The sequence below is a fragment of the Acinonyx jubatus genome, chromosome F2 (genome assembly GCF_027475565.1).
Source record: "Acinonyx jubatus isolate Ajub_Pintada_27869175 chromosome F2, VMU_Ajub_asm_v1.0, whole genome shotgun sequence".
Taxonomy (NCBI): Eukaryota; Metazoa; Chordata; class Mammalia; order Carnivora; family Felidae; genus Acinonyx; species Acinonyx jubatus.
Genome location: NC_069394.1, coordinates 1380576 through 1400836, shown reverse-complemented (window position 1 = coordinate 1400836; position 20261 = coordinate 1380576). Strand labels below are relative to the sequence as shown.

Genomic DNA, 20261 nt, shown 5'->3' with positions numbered 1-20261 from the left:
CCTGGTCCCCTAGGGCCTGTTTCTTTCTTTCTTTCTTTCTTTCTTTCTTTCTTTCTTTCTTCTTTCTGTCTTTCTTCTCTCTTTCTTTCTTTCATGTTTATTTTTGAGAGAGAGAGAGAGAGAGAGAGAGAGACAGTGCGAGCAGGGGAGGGGTAGAGAGAGAGGGAGACACAGAATCCGAAGCAGGCTCCAAGCTCCGAGCTGTCAGCATAGAGCCCGATGTGGGGCTCGAACCCACAAACAGCGAGACCATGACCTGAGCCGAAGTCAGACGCTTGACCGACTGAGACACCCAGGCGCCCCTGATCCTTTCTTTTGTTTTGTTTTTCCACGCCAACGGATCACAAGCTGAGGTCGTAACAAGGTTTGAGGGAGCCACGGGTCCCACGATGGCGTGAAAGCCCAATCATCATGCTCACGAACTACAGAAAGATCCCCGGAGCCTGATTCTAAGTGTGAGGGTGAATGATCCTGCCGAGGACGGACCGGGGTCAGCCCCAGGGTGACGGGGAGCAGGCCCAGAACCGGCGTCCTGGGTGAAGTGCCCCCAAAAGCACATGCCCACCGGAAGCCTCAGCCTGTGACCTTGTTAGGAAATCGAGTCTTTGCAGGTGCGGTCGTCTCACAGAGGACTGAAGTAAGGCCATCCTGGACTTGGCGGGCCCTCCATCCAATGGGAGTGTCCTTGTAAGAGACAGGGAAGGACTCACAGAGACCCGGGGAGACCACGTGGAGACAGGCCACAGTTGGAGGGACAGGCCAGAAGCCAAGGACATCAGGAGCCCCCGCAGCTGGAAGAGGCAGGAAGCACCCTCCCCCAGAGGCTCGGAGGGAGCATGGCCCTCCACACACAGAGTTCAGCGTCTGACTCCAGCCCCGGGAGGGTAGACTTTGGTCACCTGTGGGGCTTTGCCACAGACCTGGATGCTGACAGCATCTCCGCGGCTTCTCACGTATCACAGTCCCCAGGGCCCAGTGGAGGCCAGCTGTCCCCAACATCCTTCTGTGCCTCCAGCTCAGCCCGTGGTCTCTGGGGTCCAGGGCCCCTCAAAACCCTGTTCTCTGCCCCCAGGAAACCTCCTTTCTCCTCACATTCAAACCCTGCCACCGCCCCCTTCCCCCCCCCCCCCCAAAGCGAGAGTCAGGCTTGCCATTCCACTCACTGGGACAGGACAGGGGCCTCCCTGCCCTGGGGATGACATTTTCAGCACAAACATGCCTCCCGTCCACAGGAGGGGGGGGGGCTCAGGAAGGAGCCCTCCTGATAGAAAGGTGTCTGGGAACAGACAAGTCACATGTTCATAATGGGGGACTCACGGCTCAGACGCGTGTGGTGAGGGGTCTGCTCTGGTTTGTTTCACGTGAGGGTATCTCTGATACTTGAGGGGCATAAAGTGGACTTTCACTCATGGTCTACGACACCCACTCCTCATTGGTCCCTATGCGGTCCTCATTTCTTTCTTTCTTTTTAATAATGTGACAACCTTCTGTGAGCTCACCAACCAGCAGGAAGACTAATACTTTGACACTAACTCGCTGCTCCCTGTGAGACCCTTCTCAGTCCCCTCTGCGCCCCTGCACGCCCCTGCCTCCCTGTCCTGGGGGAGTGACACCATGCTCTGGAATCTTCCCCTGATTGTTCTCATTCTCCTCAGATAGATGATTGATAGAGGTGGATGGACGAAAGGATGGATGGATGGATGGACGGATGGACGGATGGACAGACGGATGGATGGATGGATGGATGGACGAACAGGTGGATAGATGGATGGACGGATGGACAGATGAATGGATGGATGGATGGACGGATAGACGGAAGGATGGATGGATGGATGGACAGACGGACGGATGGACAGAAGGATGGATGGATGGATGGACAGATGGATGGATGGATGGACAGATGGATGGATGGATGGACGAACAGACAGATGGATGGATGGACAGAAGGATAGACAGATGGATGGACAGACAGATGGATGGATGATGGATGGATGGATGGGTGGACAGCTGGATGGATGGATGGACAGACGGATGGATGGATGGACGAACAGACAGATGGATGGATGGACAGAAGGATAGACGGATGGATGGACAGACGGATGGATGATGGATGGACGGATGGACGGACAGATGGATGGATGGATGGATGGGGACGGATGGACAAAAGGATGAGGACCGACGGATGGATGTTGGGTAGATGACAGACACATAGATAGGTGACATACAGCGTTACTGTCTGTGAAGCTATGCTTGCCCCATCACACTTCTATAGAACAACGGTGTACTTTACACACGAGCGTCAGCTTTATGTACCGTGTCGGGACTCGCGCTGCTAGCCTCCTTCCGAATCGTGTTGTGGCTAACTCACTCCCCACAACTGCCACAGAGCGCTCCATCACGTGACTGTATCACAGCTCATCAACCCAAACCCCGCGATGGCCATTTGGGCTTTCAGACGGCCGCTCTCGCGCACAGAGCAACCATACACATTCTCCCCCGCGTGAGATGTTTCACTGGGCGATGGGAAGCAATTGCTTGGTTCTGGGAACAGACCATCCAGAGAATGCGCCACGCCGTGTCCCCGGGCGGGCTGTGCCCCAGGATCTCGGACGCGCGGTGTGCAGGAGAATCTGGCCGTGCACGTGGCCTCCATCACGTGGCCCGATCAGGCTTGTGAACGTTTGCTAACCTCGGGGCAGGACTCTCGTTTGTGGTTGGCATTTCCCCAGCGACTAGTACAGCTGGACATCTCTCTGCCGTGTGCGTGTCCTCCGCGGGTCACCCGGGGCTCTCCTGGGCCCCGCCCGACCTCCGCAGACTAGAGACGAGAGCTTGGCTTCGGCGGGAGGGCTCGTGAGGAAATCCAGCGGATTTGAAGGCACAGTAACCAGGTGATCACCGCATGGGACACTGGGGACGCTCACCAAAGAACGACTTACTTTCAGATCAGCTAATCTTCAAGCCTTCCCAGCCGTGCTTGCTCGGGTAGACCAGCGCTCCCCTCCAAGGTCTCTTCTGGATCGAGAGCCCCGACGTCGTTGCTTCGGAAAGGTGACTGTCTTTCTGATCATCCGTGCGTCTCCTTGCCCACCTGGGGCCACGGGTTGCTAGGTCCCCAAGTTAGGGGACGAGGGCCCGGTGCTCTGGAGGGACTGGAGCAGGGGCCTGGATATTCCCTTCAGAACAGGGAGACCTGGGGAGAAGGGCAGTTCGGGGGAACCGGGGCCAAGGGGCAGCGTTGACGCTGAGGGCTCCAGTCCATAGCAGGGTCCCCCGACACCTGCACGCCTCACAGCTGCCCCGTCAGCCGCCTTTTCTCAGTGACCCACGACTCATGACTTGTCCCTCAGGTAAGTCATTTTCCATCTTGTGTTTTATTCATTCATTCAGCGACACTGCCGACGGCCTGCAGGGGTCTGGCCTGGGAGGTGAGTAGGGGTCTCTGCCCAGGGAAGGGTCGGGGTTCTTGCTCCAAGTGCGTGACCGCCCAGCAAGCAGCCCACCTGGGAGGACGGGGAGCAGCCCCCCTAACGCTGACGCCCTCCCCACACAAGCCAGGCAAACGGCTGGGTGTTCCCCGGGCAAAGCGGCCAGTGCAGACCAAGCCCCCAGCCTCACTTCAGCCTCCGGACCCTCCCACACAGCCACGGAGTCACCTGGCTGGACAGACACTCGTGCGTTTCCCCAAACCTCTCCCTGGCCCTCACCCGGCCAGCGCCAAGACCAGCGTGGGATCAGGGGGACTTGGGCACAGTGGGGGACGGGCGGCACTCGCCTTTAGCCTAGGAATTCTGGAACTTCAGACTCTCGCCCACAGACTCTCGTCCTCGTTCCCGTCCCGCACACGAGGGCCCCGCCCCACATCTCCCCATCCTCCAGGACGTCCCCCTGGGTGACGTCAGCCTGGACAGCCCTGAGCTTGTCACCGGTTCCACCTGTCCCAACCTCCTCCTCGCCTGTGCCCTGACCTGGCGACCATCCCCCGGGCCCGGCACGGGCCATCCCTTCCCTGAGCCCTCACTCTCCCCACCACCCCGCATCTCTGAGTCCTAGTGCCCTAGACAGGCACCAACCCCTGTCTCACGCCCCAGACCCCGGACCTCCAGGCCTTCCCCCAGCTCCACACGGTGGCCCGCTGGCCCTTTTGGGAACGTGGATCTGAGCCCGTGACTCGGATACACGGTCAGCTCTTGGCTGCCCACAGGTTGCAGTTCAAAGGTGTCCAGGCCCGGGTTCCTGAAATTTGGGCTCCTCAGGCTTGAACTCGGTCAATCGTTGTCTCCCTTGCCCCTGACAAGCATGCTGGCCGCGAGGCCCACCTGTCGAGCCCTCCAGAAGCTCAGGGCCAGCAGCACGTGGTCTCCCCAGGAGAAGCCAGGCCCCTTGCCCAAGTGGTGAGGCCCACGCCCGCCCCCTCTTCACTCGGGGTCACTTTTCATAAACGCTCCTCAGACTTCGGCCTCGGCCAGCACAGACAAATGCGTCAGCCGCTGGCAGGGAGCAGGACGGGGGAGCGACTCCTGAAACGTGTAACACAACTGTGTCCCCCCGACAGCAGAGCCCCACTGAGAGGACAACCCTCGGCTGTCACCGCCCCTGGGGCAGCGCGACCACCATTCCTACCAGAGTGACCCTCTGGCTCAGCAAGGCCAGCTGGGGGCGGGGGGGGGGGGATGGACACCTGACAGTGTCTGAACACAAGGGTACGTGAAGCAGGCCCGGCGGACAGGAAGCAGAGACAGACGGGAGCTGGAAAGCGAGGGCTGGGGGAGCCCGTCTGCACCGGTGTGGACACGCCGCGCCCGCGAGGCCTCTCGGGACAGACAAGTCAACCGCCCACGACTCGTGTGTACAAAGGACGCGGAGGGCGGAACTATGGCCACATCGCCCCGTCCTCGCACAGACACCTGGAGGCACAGGGGGGACAGGGCGGGAGATGCGGGGGCCACGCCTCCCACCTGCTTATGGCCGGAACGCAGCACCCGCTCAAAAACTTACGTTAAAAGAAAACGGAGAAGGCCCTGGCCTAATTCCCAGGCCCAGGGTCCCTGCGCCCCCTGCCCCGGGGCCACCCCGTCCCAGCAGCCCCCTCAAGGAAGGGTAAGGAGGCCCCCGGGGAAGGAGAGCGGGCCCCTCCTGGTACCGGCACGGGACCAGGGCCAGGGCCGTCCGCCCGCTGCTCACTCCCGGGGCCTAGAGCCTAGCGCTTAGCTCCCAAAAGTGGAAAACGAATCCGGAAGCATGTGACACCGGGGCCTGCTGCTGCCACCTGTCCCGGCGGCCCCTCCGTGTGCTGTGGGCGCGGGTGCTGCAGATTCCTGGAGCCAGAACCGGGCACTTCAGTCGGGATCTCGGTGCAGGGCCTGGGCGCCTGCGACCAAAGCCCTCCGCGGACAGGTTCCCACGGCCACGGGGAGGCGTGGCTTCCTCCCCCGCCTCGGGGAAAGGTCCGCTTCCCTGCAATGCCAAACTCAAGGACCTGTGGGTCCCCAGTGTGCAGATGCTGGGTGAGGTGGCGGATACCCGGCGACGTCCCACGTAAATGTCCCTCCAGTGGAACAGGAAGAAGCAGGCGTGCCTGGGGGCTTCGGCCAGCTCGGCCCTCTCCACCAACGGTTAGCAGCACTGGCCGTGTGCAGGGCTGAGCCAGCAGTGCCCTGGGGCCCCAGGAGATGGAAGCACCCAGGGTGGGGGCTAAGGGACACGAGATACAGACCGGACAGACAGGACGAGGCACTGGCGTCCTCAGGGGGCTGGGGACACAGGCCAGGGGGAAGGGTTGGAGAGAGACCACCCGGAGAGGTTGTGCTTCAGGGAAGCCCTCAGGTTCGGGGGAGGGGGGCTTGGCGGAATAAGGGAGGGTCAAGGGCAAGCCTCAAGTCCACACCCCCCCCCAACCCCCCCCCCCCCCCCCCCCCCCGCTCTTCCAGCCCTGCTGCGGGACCAGCACTCTGCCAGCTGGAACAAGGTTCCTCTGCTTGCAAACACCGCCCCTCCCTCATGAGCTGGGTGTGTCCCCACATCACAAACGAGGCTCAGAGCGGGTGCAGGACTTGGTCCGAGTCAAACAGCAAGAGGCATCGGAACCCCGGCCTTCCCTGCAAACGCACTGACCGTTTCCGAATGTCCGTATCTTACCTACCTCTTCCAGGTCTGCTTCCTGGGGGTCTGACCGGGCTGAGACCAGTGCACACGAGGAGGTGGACAGGTCCCGCACCCACCGGCTGAGGACGTGGGGGGGGGGGGCGGGCACAGGGCACCCACTGACCCTGCCGCTGCCCTGGGCCCACACCAGACTCCCCCAGACCCCCCCCCCAGGAGGCCCTCGGGAAGGTGAACTCCACCGACGCCCTCCCCAGCCAGACTGCTCCAGAGCGTGGGCTGTGCCTGTGACCTGTGTGAGGCTGCCAAAATCCTGAGCTCACCTCCAAGGATGACGTCCAAAGGACTAGAGACAGATCCCAGCCATGAATCTGACGCAGCTCTCCTGACCAAGTACGGCGGGGGGGGGGGGGGGCGGGGGGGGGGTCAGGCGATGGTCTAGAAGAATCCTGCACCATGACACCCACCACAGCTCGTTTGTCACAAAAGCCAGGGTGCCTAACCATCCGGAGGTCCGGCGACAGAACCCGCTGTCTCGACTACTCATTAAATGAGCAGATAGGGAGTTCTAGCAACAAATGGTGAAAGGCTGTTTCTTTAAAACTCATCAGCCATTCCTCAAGGAAAAGAATCTAATTGAGATGTGAATAAATAAAGAGTCTCAGCTGAATAAAGACTGGTTTTCAAGCCCAAAAGCAAACTTCGATTGGAGGTGCCGAAGGAAAGGCCTGCCATTAACACAGACGCGCCCTACGGCAGTGTCATTACTCAGCCGCTCTGCGGGTCCCGGCTAAGGCGACAGCCACAAAAATTGAGTAAGCAGTAAACACACTGAGAAAGCTGAGTCGAAATCATCTCCGTTCGGCGGCGGCCTGGTTGTGCACCTGAAAGTGCCAGAAGTGGAGCTGACAAAGGTTAAGTGTTGGAAAATCAGCCTCTCCTTGCTCGTGTGGCCGTGCTGTTTGCGGCGGCCCCCAGGTCACCCCAGCCCACCGCACCTTGCTGGCAGTCCCCGAGCCCGAGCCCCGCGTCTCTGCCATTTGGGAGCTGCATTCTGCAGCCTCCCAGCCCCTAGGGTGGCCCGCCGCGTCTGGTTCTGCCAGGGAGACGCTTCTGGACGACACCGCCAGAGACCGCGGAGGAGGGCCAAGAGGCAGCGGGAAGCCGGCCAGCTCGCCGCCCGGAGCGGCGCCCTGGCCCTGCCACACCGGAGCGTGTGGCACTCAGCCCCCAACCCAGGCGAACGAGGCACGGAACTTTAATCCTTCTGCCACAATTTTTCCCTCTAGACCCATTTTACCGGGGGGAAAATCCTGACGTCTTGGCCAACGTGGAACACCGCCTCTTCTCTTTCCCCCGGGGCTGCGTCCCGTGGGGGGCAGGCTGGCCGATCCGGTCTTTGCACAGCGACCAGGGCGCCCAGGCTGTACCCAGACGGCCGTCACTCCTGTCGGCGCGGCCGCACCCTGACCGTCATCCCCAGGCCACATCACATCTTGGTGGCCTGAGGCTGTCTCCAGATGACCCGGGCCAGCTCCAGCCGGGACCGCTCAGAGGTCCTGCCCCTCGGGAACCTGTCTCTGGGGTCCACCCCCCTACCCTGGCTCCTTCCAGCCCCTCTGCCTTCTCAGCCCAGGGGCATCTGTCTCGTCTGAGGAAGATTCCTCTCTCCCTCCCTGACTTCAAAGGGGCTTCTCTGCAGACTCCTTCTCTGCGTCTTGTCCTGTCTCAGAGACACCCGTGGCCCTGTGGGTGGTGGCTCCCAGAAACATGGAGGCCGGTCATCCAGGGGCTGCTTCGGTCATCTGCCCTCCTGACACCTGAAGCCCCCAGCCATCCTGCTTTTTATTTTAATTCTTTTAAGTTTATTTATTTTTGAAGGAGAGACACAGCGTGAGCGGGGGAGGGGCAGAGAGAGAGGGAGGCACAGAATCCGAAGCAGGCTCCAGGCTCCGAGCTGTCAGCACAGACACGACGCGGGGCTCGAACCCACAAACCACGAGATCACGACCCGAGCCGAAGTCGCCTGCTCAACCGACTGAGCCCCCCAGGCACCCCCCAGCCGTCCTGCTTCAATGAAGGCCAGGTAAGGGGTGGGCACTTCTGGAAAGAACGGCACGAAGAAAATGAAAAACATCAGGTCACCACACGGCAAATGACCAGTTTGGTTTACAGCAAAGGGGGAAATCCCACTTACAACGCCCCCCCCAAAGCTACAAGTTGCCGAGCAGTAAAGACGCCAAAGAAGATACAAGTCGCAGAGGAAGAAAACGAAATCGCCAAGGGGCATATGGGGCAGTCGGCTGCGCGGTGAGACCTCAAACCGGGACCACGACCCCATCCCCCGCGTCACCCCCAAACGGACGAAATTCCAGTCACCCCTCCGAGGCCGTTCTGGAAGTGGACAAGTGGACCCTAACATTCACCTGGAAGAATAAACGGTGACAAGCAGCGACCTTCTAAAAAGAGGCGCTGCCTCAGCAGCTCTGGAACTCGCTGTGAAGCCACCAGAAGCAAAGCGCCCGGCGGGGCCCCGACGCGAGGCGGGTCGGACCCGCACGGACGCAGGTGTCGCGCGCTGTTACCAAGGTGGCACTTCACGTCAACAGGGGAAAGACGGGCTCTTCAATGGGTGGCACTGAGACACAACGGCCATTTATTTCGAAGAAGTCCTGCCACATCGTGGATGAGCCCCGGGGGCCTGGATGTCCGCAGGTAGTGGCCGTCGCTATAACAGCACCAGAATATGAGGACTGTCTTCCCAAGGTCAGGGCACAGGAGGCCCTCCTAAGATCCAGAAAGCACAACAATTGGCTTGGACCACACAGAACGTGAGGACGTGCACACGAGGACGGCGAGGACACCAGAACGCAGGACCGTGGGAAGGACGGCACCTAACACACAAAAGGGTCCCTAAACCTGTAAGAAAACACAAGGGCCACAACACAAGGGCCACAGGTCGTGACAAACTAGTGAGACGTTCAACCTCGCAAAAGCGTTTTCCAGTGGAAATCAGGGCAAGGGTCCGCTCGGTCTCCCAGACTGACGGAAGCTCCTGGAAGAGGAGGGGCCCACGGTGAGGGGTGGGAGGAGTGGGGAGGGGACACAGCTTCCTTCCCTTCTTTGGGGACCATCTCCTTCCACGCGGATGCTCTCCTGGCTCAGCCACCCGCGTCCTGAGTCCCCTAGAGAGTCACTCGACTGCATGAGGACACGAGGACGAGGGCGGTCACGCTGGTCACACAGGGTTCTGGTGAAAGAACGGACCCCTCGCCTTGGGGTGAGAGGCGGTTTCGGGGGCGTACTACGCACAGCCCGAAAGCAAAAGCTCTGTGTAGATCCGGAAGGGTGTCCTTGGCCAGTTCTTCAGAAAAACGCCCCAAGGATGCACGGGTTCACCAGCGCTGTCCACGTGCCCAGCCGGACCAAGCGCGCCCCGCAGCCGGTGGGGCTCAGCCCCACGAGGACAGCCCGTCAAGGTGGAGACCGCTCGCAGGCCCTCGGACGCGCAGGCCCAGACTTCGAGGCGGCAGCTTGGAAGCAGAGGGGAGACGTCCGAGCAGGGGCTCCAGGCCATGCTGCCCCCGGAGCCCCCGTCCACCTCGAATCACACAGCACGCTGAGAGTGCTGGGAGGGGCTCCCCACTTGTGTTTTGCACACTCCCCACGCAAAGATGGCCCGAAAAGTTGGTCGGAACCCCGTGTCTGGGGGGGGGGGGGAGCGGCCTCGTCCTCCCGATGTGTCGGCGGCCCCCACTGCTCAGTGTCCTCGCCGGCACCAGCGTCCGGCATCTGAATCCTCAAGCTGCCGTCTTGCGGGTCACCCGCCCACGGGGCCCGGTCCTCACGCTCCCCAAAGCACCAGACCCACCCAGTGGGTAGCACACTTTGCTGAGTTTGGGGAGGGGCGGGGACGGGTACATTGCAGAGAAGCAGAGCAAACTTCAAACCGAGCAGGAGACAAGTCCCGGCTGTCTGCACCAGCAGGAAGTCGACACCGGTCTCCAGCGACCCCTCTCCTCTCTGGCTCACCCTGGCCTCCCAGATCCCTCTCCGTCGCTCACGCCAGGGGAGCCCCAGGAGGAATTCCGCTGCCAGCCCTCAGTGAAAGCACGGTTCTTGCCTAGGAGTCCAGGACCCGGGAGCGACCACGGCCTGGGTCAGCCACCGGGGGAGGAGAAAGTACTGGGCAGAGGTCAGAGCCCTGAGAAAGCCCGGAGTGGCCGCCAAGCATCACGTGGTGTGCCTGGGCCATAGGGCGACCCCCGCAGACCGGCAGGTGTGGGAAGTTGGGTTGGACTCAGGGTGCAGGGGCAAAACCGCAGACCCACCGCGAGAGCAGGAAGCGCGTGGTTCCCTAAGATTCACCTACACGTCCTCCCCTGCCGCCTCCCACCCGCAGCACCCAGTCTGTCTGGGGCATCCCACACGGGGCTTCCTCGGCCCCTGGCGGGCGGGCTGGCCTCCAGGACCCTGCCCAAGGTGGCGCCCCACTCAGATTGGGGGCAGGGGGTGTCTGCTAAGAGGCAATTCTGGGCACAACAGTGCTCCCAACAGCTCAGAGGGGAGCCGGCCCCCCAGTCTGATCACCCCAAGGCCATGCGAAAGAGCAGGAGGAGACACAGGGGCGTGTGTCCGCTGGACACGGAGGGCCGAGTGGCGTGCACCCAGACGTGAGTGCGCATGGGCTGGGGCACCCGGAGCTGGCGTGACGTAAACGTTTCAGTGCGCACCTGCGGACGCTTCGGGAGCGTGTGGCTAAGTGCCCGCGGGTGCGGGAACAGAGCACAGCCCTCCAGACAAGGGTGTGTGTTAGTGTGCGTGTTCCCACGTCTGGTATCCGCGTGCACACGCGCATGGTTCTAAGGCCTCACCCTCGTGTCCCGGCCGTGACTCTGTCCACTCCAGCCTCCCCACAGCCGCTTCCGAGGCCCGAGGCCCCCCCCAGGCAGCCCAGCACACGCACGCACGCACGCACGAGCCCCCAGTCCCGGTGCCTCACGCCCTCTGCCCGCGCGTCCTCCGTGGGGACTTGTCCCCACCCCTCGGCCAGCCCCACCCCCACCCCCACCCCCAGGCTCAGACCCACGTGTCTGGACCAGAAGCGACTTTATTTCTCCGCGGAAGACGCCCTCACAGCCAGGCTGTGGGGCTGGGCCTGGCTCTGCCTGCCTTTCCCTTGGAGACCTGGGGGTCCCAGCCCCCTGCCTGCACCCCGGGGCCCGGAGACATCCTGCCGGCTGGGGCTCGGAGCTGGTGGAGAGAGGGAGGCCTCGAGTCTCGGGGAGGGGGGGTCAGCTGGAAGCCCTGTGGGAGGGGGAGGGTCTCAGGGCCCAGCCCAGAGGAGGGCCGGCCCCAGGCTGAGCAGCAGCCCCCCGGCCAGGGCCCAGGGGCAACCCCCCGCCCTCGGCCCCCCGTTGCACAGATCCGTCCCGCAGCAGTCCACATCGACTTGTAAGATCCCAGAGTTAATGAAGCCCATCAGATAGTCCGAGAAGAAGTGCCGCTTAACGAAGTCGCAGGACGAGGCGCACATCTTGTTCACGGAATGGTCCTTCCTGCCTGGGGCAGAGCGGGGAGAGCCTGGGGCGGAGCCGCACCTGCGCCCTCTTCCTCCTGCCCCGCACGGGACCCACCCACGCTGCCTCAACTCCACGCAGAGGGCCATGCAGAGGGCCACGGAGGGGGCCTGGGCAGGAGCCACGCCGCTCACGGTCACACAGCAAGGCAGTGTCCTACCCACAGACCCACACTCTTATCCACGGCCGGAGGGGCTCAGAGGACGCCCCCAGCCGCCCCCTGCCGGGCCCAGGTCCCGACTCACTGCTGCTGGGGTCGGCGATGCGGACGCGGGCGCACACCGTGTCCGACGGCTGGCACTGCTTCGGGGTGCAGTGGCTCGAGTTGGTGGTCAGGGTACAGTCCTGGCACCACAGGCCGTGAGCTGCGCAGGGCACGAGGACGCGGATGAGCAGAGGAGCTGAGGCCCAAGCTGGCCCGTGTGGGCCCCACTCCCCTGGCCACCGAGGCTGCTCCCGGGAGGACCGCACAGCTCCAGGAGGCCAAGCACCACACCCCCCTCGCCGACCAGCGGTGACCAGGCCAGACTGGCCCCCGGAGGTCGGGCCCTGGGCAATCTGCGGGGAGGCTCCCAGCCGCCAGAACTCCGGAAGCCCCTGGCACCTTCCGTGGCCCCCCACACACGTGTGCCCACATGCACGCACACACCAGCCACACACACCTCACACTTGTGGGGCTTTCCCGCAGGCTCCTGCACGCTCCCACACCTCCCCGCACAGTTCGGTCGGTTCCAAGCCAGGAAGGACTCGCTGGGAGGCCAGGTGGGGGCTCTGAGAAGCGATGGGGTGCACGACTAGCCCACGGTACAAGGGCGGGCAGGAGCCAGGAGGGCCCCGTGCGGCTGGGGCTGGGGCCGGAGCACCGTGAGTCAAAGCGACGGGCGCGAGGGCCCGGCTGGGGTCGCCGGGGTCGGGAGCGGGTGTGGACGTGACGGGCACCGTCGGAGGATGGCGGCCCCACAGCCCGGCTCTCCCGGAGACCCGGCCCAGCCCCGCGGGCCGCCCCCAGACTCACCGGGCGCAGAGCACAGCAGGGCGGCCAGCAGCACCAGGCCCAGGCCGTTCATGGCTGCAGGCGGCATGCTCCAGGCGGGCCTCGGGAAGGCGCGGGGGTTGTGGGCGGAGGTCCTCCGGGGCGCAGGCCTGGCAAGGAGACGCCTCGGTCAGGGGTCCCCGCCGCCCGCCGGACCCAAGCCCCGCCCCCCCTCCTTTTGCGGCCCCGGAGCGCAACCTCCGCCTGGAAATCCCGGGAGGGGAGGAAGGTCCGCTAGCTCACGAAGCCCTACCCCCAGCCCATCCCCCAGAGCGTCCACCATCACAGCATCCCCTCCGGGGAGAACAGGTCCGCCGTCTCGGGCAGGGTGACAGCTCGACATGCCCCCAACCCGCGCCGGGCACCTGTGGGGGGCGGGGGGAGGGTCGGGGGCAGCGCGTCTTCTCCCTGGGGAGCGGCAGGTGCGTCCGGAGAGAAAAGGGCAGGACAAGATGCGAGCAGGCCGTACCTGCCGATGGGGGAGGGGCGCGCGCCACGTCCCCACCCCCACCCCTGGGCTGGGGGCCTGGGAACCCCGGGCCGAGCCCCCGCCCCTCGCCTCCAGCGCGCGCCCGGGCGCTCACCGCAGGTCGAGGCGTGGAGCGCGGGCTTCGGGTCGGGGGCGCACTCACATCCCTGGGGGGGCTCGCGGCTCCGGGGCTCCGGGAGGCGCGGGGAGCGGTGCCCTTCGGTCTCCCTGCGGACCGGAACCCGGGCGCAGCCTTGTCTTTCGGGGAACGCAGCCGCAGACGCGGACCCCGCGCGAGGGGCGGAGCGGAGCCGGGGCGGGGGCGCGCGGGGGGCGGGGGCGGCGGGAGAAGGGCGGGCTGGGCGCCCGGGGCTCGGGGCCCCGGCGGGTCTCCGTCCCGGGCCGTCCGCGCCCCTCGACAGCCAGCGCCCGGCCCGCGCGTCCGCCCCCTCCGGTGCCGGCTCCCTCCGCGGCTGTCCCGCGCGCCCCTCCCCCGGCGCGGGCGAGAGCCCTTCCCCCTCCGCTTGGCGGAGATCCCCTCGAAATTTCTCGGAAGAACGTTTACTGCGAAAGGAAGCGAGCGAAACGCACAAAGACGCAGGGACGGAGGCGGGTAACAGCGGAGGTGATTCGCTCAGGCCCTCGTTCGCAGACTCCCAGCGAAGGGGCCTTCCCCAGGCCAGCCGTCCCCGCTTCGATGGTTTGCGGGTGCGCACCCCCGCCCCGCCCGGACCCGGAGCAGCCGTGACCACCCCCACCCGCCGCCACATCCACGTCCGAGGCGCCAGGCCCAAATGCTGGTCTCGGCATTCAATGCCCTCCGCCGCCTGCTTGGCCCGTTTCTCAGCTTTGTCTCTCGCCTTCCCGCCGCACAAAGCTTTTGAGTGCTGTGTCTTCGCACCCGCTGCCCCCTGTGCCTGGAATCCGTCGCTGCTGAGCACCGAGTGAGCCCCAGCTCCTGTGCACGTGTTGGGGGTTGTTTCTTTTAGTCTGCCTTCGTTTGGCCGGGCAAGTATTTGTGGAGTTCCCACGGTTGGCCTAGCGCTGAGCACTGTGAGAAGAGCTCCGCCCTCCCCACCCCCCACCCCCCACCCCCGCCCGATCTTACCTCAGACAAACGATTATCACTAATATCCCCTTGTGAGCTGTGCCGCTGATCACATGGACCCAGCACATAGTATGTGCTCTGTGTAAACCCGTGTGTTATGTCGTGACAGCTTCACACCCTCCCTGCAAGTGCTGTTGGCGTCCCCACCTTACAATGAGCAAACGGAAGCACAGACAGGTTGAGCTCCCCGCCCAAGGTCACACAGTGACAGGTGACAGAGCGAGTGTTGGAACCCTAGAACCTGTACACCTTAACCCCGCCCGGGCTGGAGGAATGAAGGGGAAGGAGATAGACAGGCGACTCCAACTTGGGGACTGGGGCTCCCACAGCTTCAATTCAAATATGAGTTCAGGGGCTCCTGGGTGGTTCAGTCCGTTAAGCATCCGACTCCAGCTCAGGTCATGATCTCATGGTTCGTGAGTTCGGGCCCTGCGTCGGGCTCTGTGCTGACAGCTGGGAGCCTGGAGCCTGCTTTGGGTTCTGTCACCCCCCTCTCTGCTCCTCTCCCACTTGCACTATCTCTCTCTCAAAAATAAAAATAAACATTAAATATATGTGAGTTCAAAGTCAAAAAATCAGCAAACATCCAAAGAAAATGGGCCTCCAAAGACACAGAAGAAACGATGGAGAGATACGGATGTAAATCTCCACAAACCTTCTAAACTGAAAGTGTGCGATACAGAATACAAGATTCATTTGTGTGGTAGGTAGAAGTTAGAGTGTGGGAAAGAACAAGGCAGTGCCAGAACTGTGCTTTGTTGGAGAGGGGAACCTCTAGAAATGAAAAGCTCTCACTGAAATTAGCAGGTCATCAGAAACTTTGAAAGATTTAGGCTAAATGAAAATAAAGTCGTTTAAAAACATATATGATATGGCTTCATTTACATGAGATGTCCGAAATAGCGAAATCCAAAAAAGAGAAAGTCAATCCATGGTCGCCTCCAGCTGGGAGGAAGAAGGAATGAGGACTTCTTGCTAGTGGTCAAGGCGTTCTTTCAAGTGATGAATATATTCTAAAAATAGAGACTATCCTTGCACAACACTGTGAATGGACTAAAAACCACTGGATTAAAAACCTTAAAAGGGTGAACTTTATAGTATGTGAGTCATATTTCAACAAAGCTGTTGTAAAAAAAAAAACAGCAAATGCATTAGGCGGCACATTAGATACCACTGAAGAAGGAATTTGCAAACTGGAATTTAGATCTATAGAAATTATCGAGACTGCGGTGTAAGGGATAAGGGGACAGAAAATAGAAAAGAGAGGTTGAAACACACAGCATGCACCGTGCCGAGCGCCGAGAGAGGGATGGTCAAAGTCCCAAAGGAAAGACAGCCAGTATTCGAAGAGATTATGCCTCAGAACTGGCGACAGGTAAGCATTTACAGAGAAGCGCAATGTATACTAAATGGAATAAACAAAAAGAAAATTCACACCTAGGTACAGCAGAGTGAAATCACAGACCACCAACGGCCAGAGAGCTTTAAAATAGCCAAAAGATGGGGCACCTGGGTGGCTCAGTTGGTTAAGCGTCTGATTTCAGCTCAGGTCGTGATCTCACAGTTCCTGAGTTCGAGCCCCACGTCGGGCTCCACGCTGACAGCTCGGAGCCCGGAGCCTGCTTCGGATTCTGTGTCTCCCTCTCTCTCTGCCCCTCCCCCGCTCGCGCTCTCTGTCTTTCAAAAATAAATAAACATTAAAAAAATTTTTAATAAAATAGCCTAAAGGAAAGAGCAATATTAGCACTAAAGAAACAGCAGGTAAACTGACAGCAGAAATGGATGCCCAGACTGTGGAGTAAGTGTCTTCAAAGTGCTCAGAGGAAAGTAACTGCCAGCTAAGAATTTTCTACACCGTTTTCTGCCGGAAGCCAAGCTATCCAAGGAGCCTGATGGCAGGGCCCGGGCGGTGGACGGATCGGGGCTGCATGGCGGCCCGCCAGAAGGGAAGCTTCTTGTCCTCCTGCTTTTATGTAATTTGGCCTTAGCGTTGGTCGGGGCAGCCCCCCTACCAATGAAAGTGCCTGGGGATTTGTCTGTTGGGATTGCCCACGACAGTCCCCCCGGGAGAAGAACCACTGGGGAAAGACATAAGATTCCGCAGGGAAATCATGCGGCCCTGCATCCAGCCCTTGCCACCCCCTAGAAAGACTCCTCTACCCAAAGGAAGGATGGGCCCATATATTTCCCAGCCGAGGAGGGGGACAAATGGGTTCGAAATCCCCACTCCGGCAACAAAGGAATGTACCTATGGATACAAGTTGCTCCAACCCCTAGGCCCGCTTGGCCCCCAGGAGGCATTCCAGATGATAACCGGACCTGGGGGGTTAAGGTACAGAATGGTTCATTAGTTCCCAGGTAAACATTGTCTCTCTGGGAGCGCATAAGGCGTGGGTTTCCAGGGCCCTCCTGGCTCCCTCCCTCCCGGCACCCAGACCAAAGGAACCTTTTGTTCCTTGTGCCGCAAATGGTTCAAAGGAACCATTAAGAAGTCACATCCCTGTAAACGTTCCACTTGAGGTGTTGAGAGATGGATGACCTTGAAAGGGCAGGAGGGAAATTTACAAGAAAATAACTATGTTGTTCCTTAATGGGTGATTACACAAAGGAACGTTTTTAGAATTAGGTAATGCCGAGAAACATAGATAACGCACGCCACAAGAAAATTGCTAACAAATGTGAGGCCACGCTTGCCACAATAAAGCGGCCAGTCGAACCCACTGCCGTTGTCCGTGTCCATTTGTCGTTTTCGCCGACGCCGTTCATCCTTCGGGAACCCCGGACCTGCTGGGGCGGGACCTCGACAGTTTTCCAAAAATAAGCACAAGAGAAATTTTTCAGATAATGAAAAGTTTGCACGTAAATGTTTTCTGACAACACTTTGGAGGAGTTGTGAGGGTTTACCGCTAGCGGCCTTTCATTAAAGGAACTTTTGGAGAATGCACCGCAGAAGGAAAAGGTATTCCAGGAGGAAGGGCTAGACTCGAGAAGGAAGCGTGTGGGGAGAAACTGGCTTCTGGGAGGGAAATGGAAGCTGGGGTCATCATCTGAGGCGGGAAGAATGTCCGATACGTGAAGTTTGAAAAGACTGAACCCGAGGACAAGGCACGTGCAACAGGCGGGGTGACTGAGTCAGAGGGTCCTGAGACCCGTGCGCTGTTTGAGAGGCAGCACGGGACACGGACTTTAGACAGTGCTCGGACAATAAGGGTGCAGGAGAAAGCCTCCAGGTAACCAGCAGAAGGGCCAGGGTCAGCGCCTCACGCGGGAAGGGAAAGAACGTCCGTGTGTCACAGCACCCAGATATTTAGTCAGACGCTGTCCTGGTGGTTTCTGTGAGGATGTCTGTAAGTGAGGTTAACATGTACGTCAGCAGGGGCGCCTGGGTGGCTCAGTCAGTTGAGCGTCTGACTCAGCTCAGGTCATGATCTCGCTGTTCATGACGCATCAGGCTCACTGCCGTCACACAGAGCCCACTTGGGACCCTCTGTCTCTCTCTCTCTGCCCCTCCCTCGCTCATGCTCTCTCTGTCTCTCTCTCTCAAAAATAAATCAACATTAAAAAAAAAGCATTTCCATCAGTAGACTTCGAATGAAGCACATTGCTCTCCATGGTGTGGGTGGGCCTCATCCAATCAGTTGAAGGCCTGAATAGAACAAAAACGGACTCCCTCTGAGCAAAAGGAACTTGTGCCAGCAGACAGCCTTTGAACCTGAACTGGAACATTGGCTCTTACTGACTCTTCTGCCCGTTGGCGTGCCCTGTGGGTTCTGGGCTTGCCAGACTCCAAAATCACACGAGCCAATTCCTTACAATGACTCTATGTAACTCTACACGTCCCACTGGTTCTGCTTCTCTGGTGAACCCGGCCCATTACAGGGAGTGACTTACACCTGGTAACTGAGGGCCGCTGGAGCTCGAAGCCCGCTGCAGTCTCTGTCCCTGTCCCCCACTCTCCCAGACTTCCCGTCAACATCATAGGGAAATGCAGGGGGAAGGGGCCGAGACAGGCACACACATCATTAGTCGACGTTTCCAAAGATCCCCGTGGCTGCTGAGTGGAGAATGGCCTGGAAGTTTCTAGAATGGAATGGGGCCGGGGCGGGGGAGGGGGAGGGGTAGTGAGGAGGACAGCGGCTCAGACCAGGGGTGGCAGTAGAAATGGGGCAGGTGGATGGGTTCGCGAGACTTGGCCACATGTGTCCAGGATGCCCACCTCCAGGGCTCTGGCTCGGGAAGCGGGTGGACCCAGGGCAGGACGGTGAGCACATTGGCCATGAGAGGCATTAAAGCCTTTTTGTTAGTTGGGGACGCCTGGACGGCACCAACGGCGGGTCGCAAGTGCCTGCGGGGCTCAGCGCAGGGTCTGGGCTGGAGATGCACGTGTGGTCTGGGTCGGCACAGAGGGAACAGGTGGGGTCTCCAGGCGAGAAAGTGCAGAGACAGCAAGGCCAGCTGAGGGTCCAGCCCAAGCAGCGAAGGTGCAAACAGGTCCTGTCACTGGGAGACGAGTGCCTCACAGGATGTCACTGTTGCCTGAGTCCAGGAGCTGTCCATCTGTCTGTCCATCTGTCCGTGTGTCATCCTTTTGACACCTAGGCCCACTTTGGCTCAAGTCCCAGCAAGGGTTCACACAGAGGCCCTTCCCTTCTCTGGTCCCTCTGAGCCACCCGTCCCCAGGCTACACCCGTCCCCAGGCTACACCGCCTCCAATTCCCCGGAGCCTCCCGGGCCCCAGCCGTGCCCACGGGACTTCCCGGCAAAGCCCCAGTACTCTCCCAGCTTGGGGAGACTCCTCTCCCCCACCCCTGCCTAGGTCTGAGCACATGTCCCGGGCGGGGGCAGCTGTCAGCTGTCACCTGGGGCGGCCTACTCCTTCCAGGCCAGCGTCCTGGGGGCGTTTCTGCCACCAGCATTGAGCACCTGTGCTGTTCCCGCCTGCCACCTTCCTCTCCACCTTCCCTGTGCCAATGTCCAGGCATCAAAGGAACATTCCTGCAGAGGAGGTTGCACCAGGTCAAGCCACAGCCTCAGAGGAGCCCGTGCTCCCCGACGCTTTGCTTCTCCAGCCTCTGCTCACGGGCTCCCTCCGCCTGTAACACCCATCCCGACACCTCCCTCCCTCCCAGCCTGCACTTCCTTTTTGCAGTCAGCAGTCTGGGCCCTTCCCCCAAGCCCGCCTTCTGGTGGCCCTGGACCCAGAACGGAGGTCAGATCTTAGTTCCTCCCACCTCCTCCCCTGAATGCACTGTGTCTCTGGAAGCCCGCCGTCGCCCCCCACCCAGCACGGGCAGCTACGCGACCCTGGCCACCGCTCCAGGGCTCCGTGGCCATCATGCCTGCATCATCTGCCTTTGCCCGAGACCACCTCTCAGCATGCAGGGTCCCCTTCGAGACACCTGAGCCTTCTCGAAGCTCAAGTCGGCTCCGAAGAACCCCTTCCCAGCAGTGTTAGAAGCCCGGAGAGCAGCTGCAAGGAGCCTGAGCACAGCGCCCGGCCCGGGGTCCAGGCTGGGGGAGCTCCCACTGCAGGGAGCACTCAGGGCTCCTCACCCCCCAGCCGCCGGCACTCATGCACACGCTCCACACACTCACACCGCGTGCACACTAACGTGCACACACAGGTTCACACATATGCACACTCACACCGTCACAGATCCACGCCCACACTAATGCACTTCCTCTGCCACACCTGCACGCTCGCACACACTTACACGCTCACTCACACACTCACTGAGACCTCAGTCCCAGCAGGTCAGCAGCTCCTGAAGCGCACAGGGCTCTGCTCTGTGCTCTCGACAGCATGTCGTGTGTGACCGTAGCCGGCTCGTCCAGGGCCTCTTTCCAGGAAGCAGAAGCAGAACAGCAGAGTGGTGACATCCAGCCTCTGGGGAGAGACAGGAGATGCCATGCTTGGGGGGGGGGGTGGGGGGGATGGTCTGGGCCTGCTGCATGACCTCCTGAGCCTCG

At 61.0% G+C, this 20261-nt stretch overlaps 1 protein-coding gene and 1 non-coding gene across 4 annotated transcripts; both read right to left on the bottom strand.

Annotated features, from left to right (window-relative positions):
* Positions 1-331: 331 nt before the first annotated feature.
* LOC113600738 (small nucleolar RNA U13) lies at positions 332-434 on the bottom strand. Its single transcript, XR_003421847.1, has one exon. It is a non-coding gene; the product is annotated as a small nucleolar RNA U13 (small nucleolar RNA).
* Positions 435-11200: 10766 nt separating this feature from the next.
* LOC106989239 (lymphocyte antigen 6 family member H) lies at positions 11201-13955 on the bottom strand. Of its 3 annotated transcripts, none has more exons than XM_027063740.2 (4): positions 13775-13934; positions 12697-12824; positions 11927-12046; positions 11201-11664 (listed from the first exon to the last, which is right to left on the bottom strand). In XM_027063740.2, the coding sequence occupies exons 2-4, from the start codon at positions 12761-12763 to the stop codon at positions 11429-11431; spliced, it is 423 nt and encodes a 140-aa protein (XP_026919541.2). In that variant the 5' UTR covers positions 12764-12824; positions 13775-13934; the 3' UTR covers positions 11201-11428. The 3 variants fall into 3 exon arrangements, with proteins under 3 accessions (XP_026919541.2, XP_026919542.2, XP_053064176.1); XM_027063741.2 differs by lacking the exon at positions 13775-13934 and adding an exon at positions 13299-13655; XM_053208201.1 differs by having other exon boundaries at positions 11528-11660; positions 13775-13955.
* Between the last annotated feature and the right edge of the window lie 6306 nt (positions 13956-20261).

Bases quoted from the DNA above. Each gene is read 5' to 3' on its own strand.
- LOC106989239 (XM_053208201.1), bottom strand. From the start codon at position 13,953: ATGTGGCGGCGGGTGGGGGTGGTCACGGCTGCTCCGGGTCCGGGCGGG. The intron at 12,825-13,774 runs GTGCGTTTCGCT...TCTCCTTGCCAG, and splicing joins GCCTCCGTCCCTGCGTCTTT to GCCTGCGCCCCGGAGGACCT. The intron at 12,047-12,696 runs GTGAGTCTGGGG...TGCCCTGCGCAG, and splicing joins CCTGCTGTGCTCTGCGCCCG to CTCACGGCCTGTGGTGCCAG.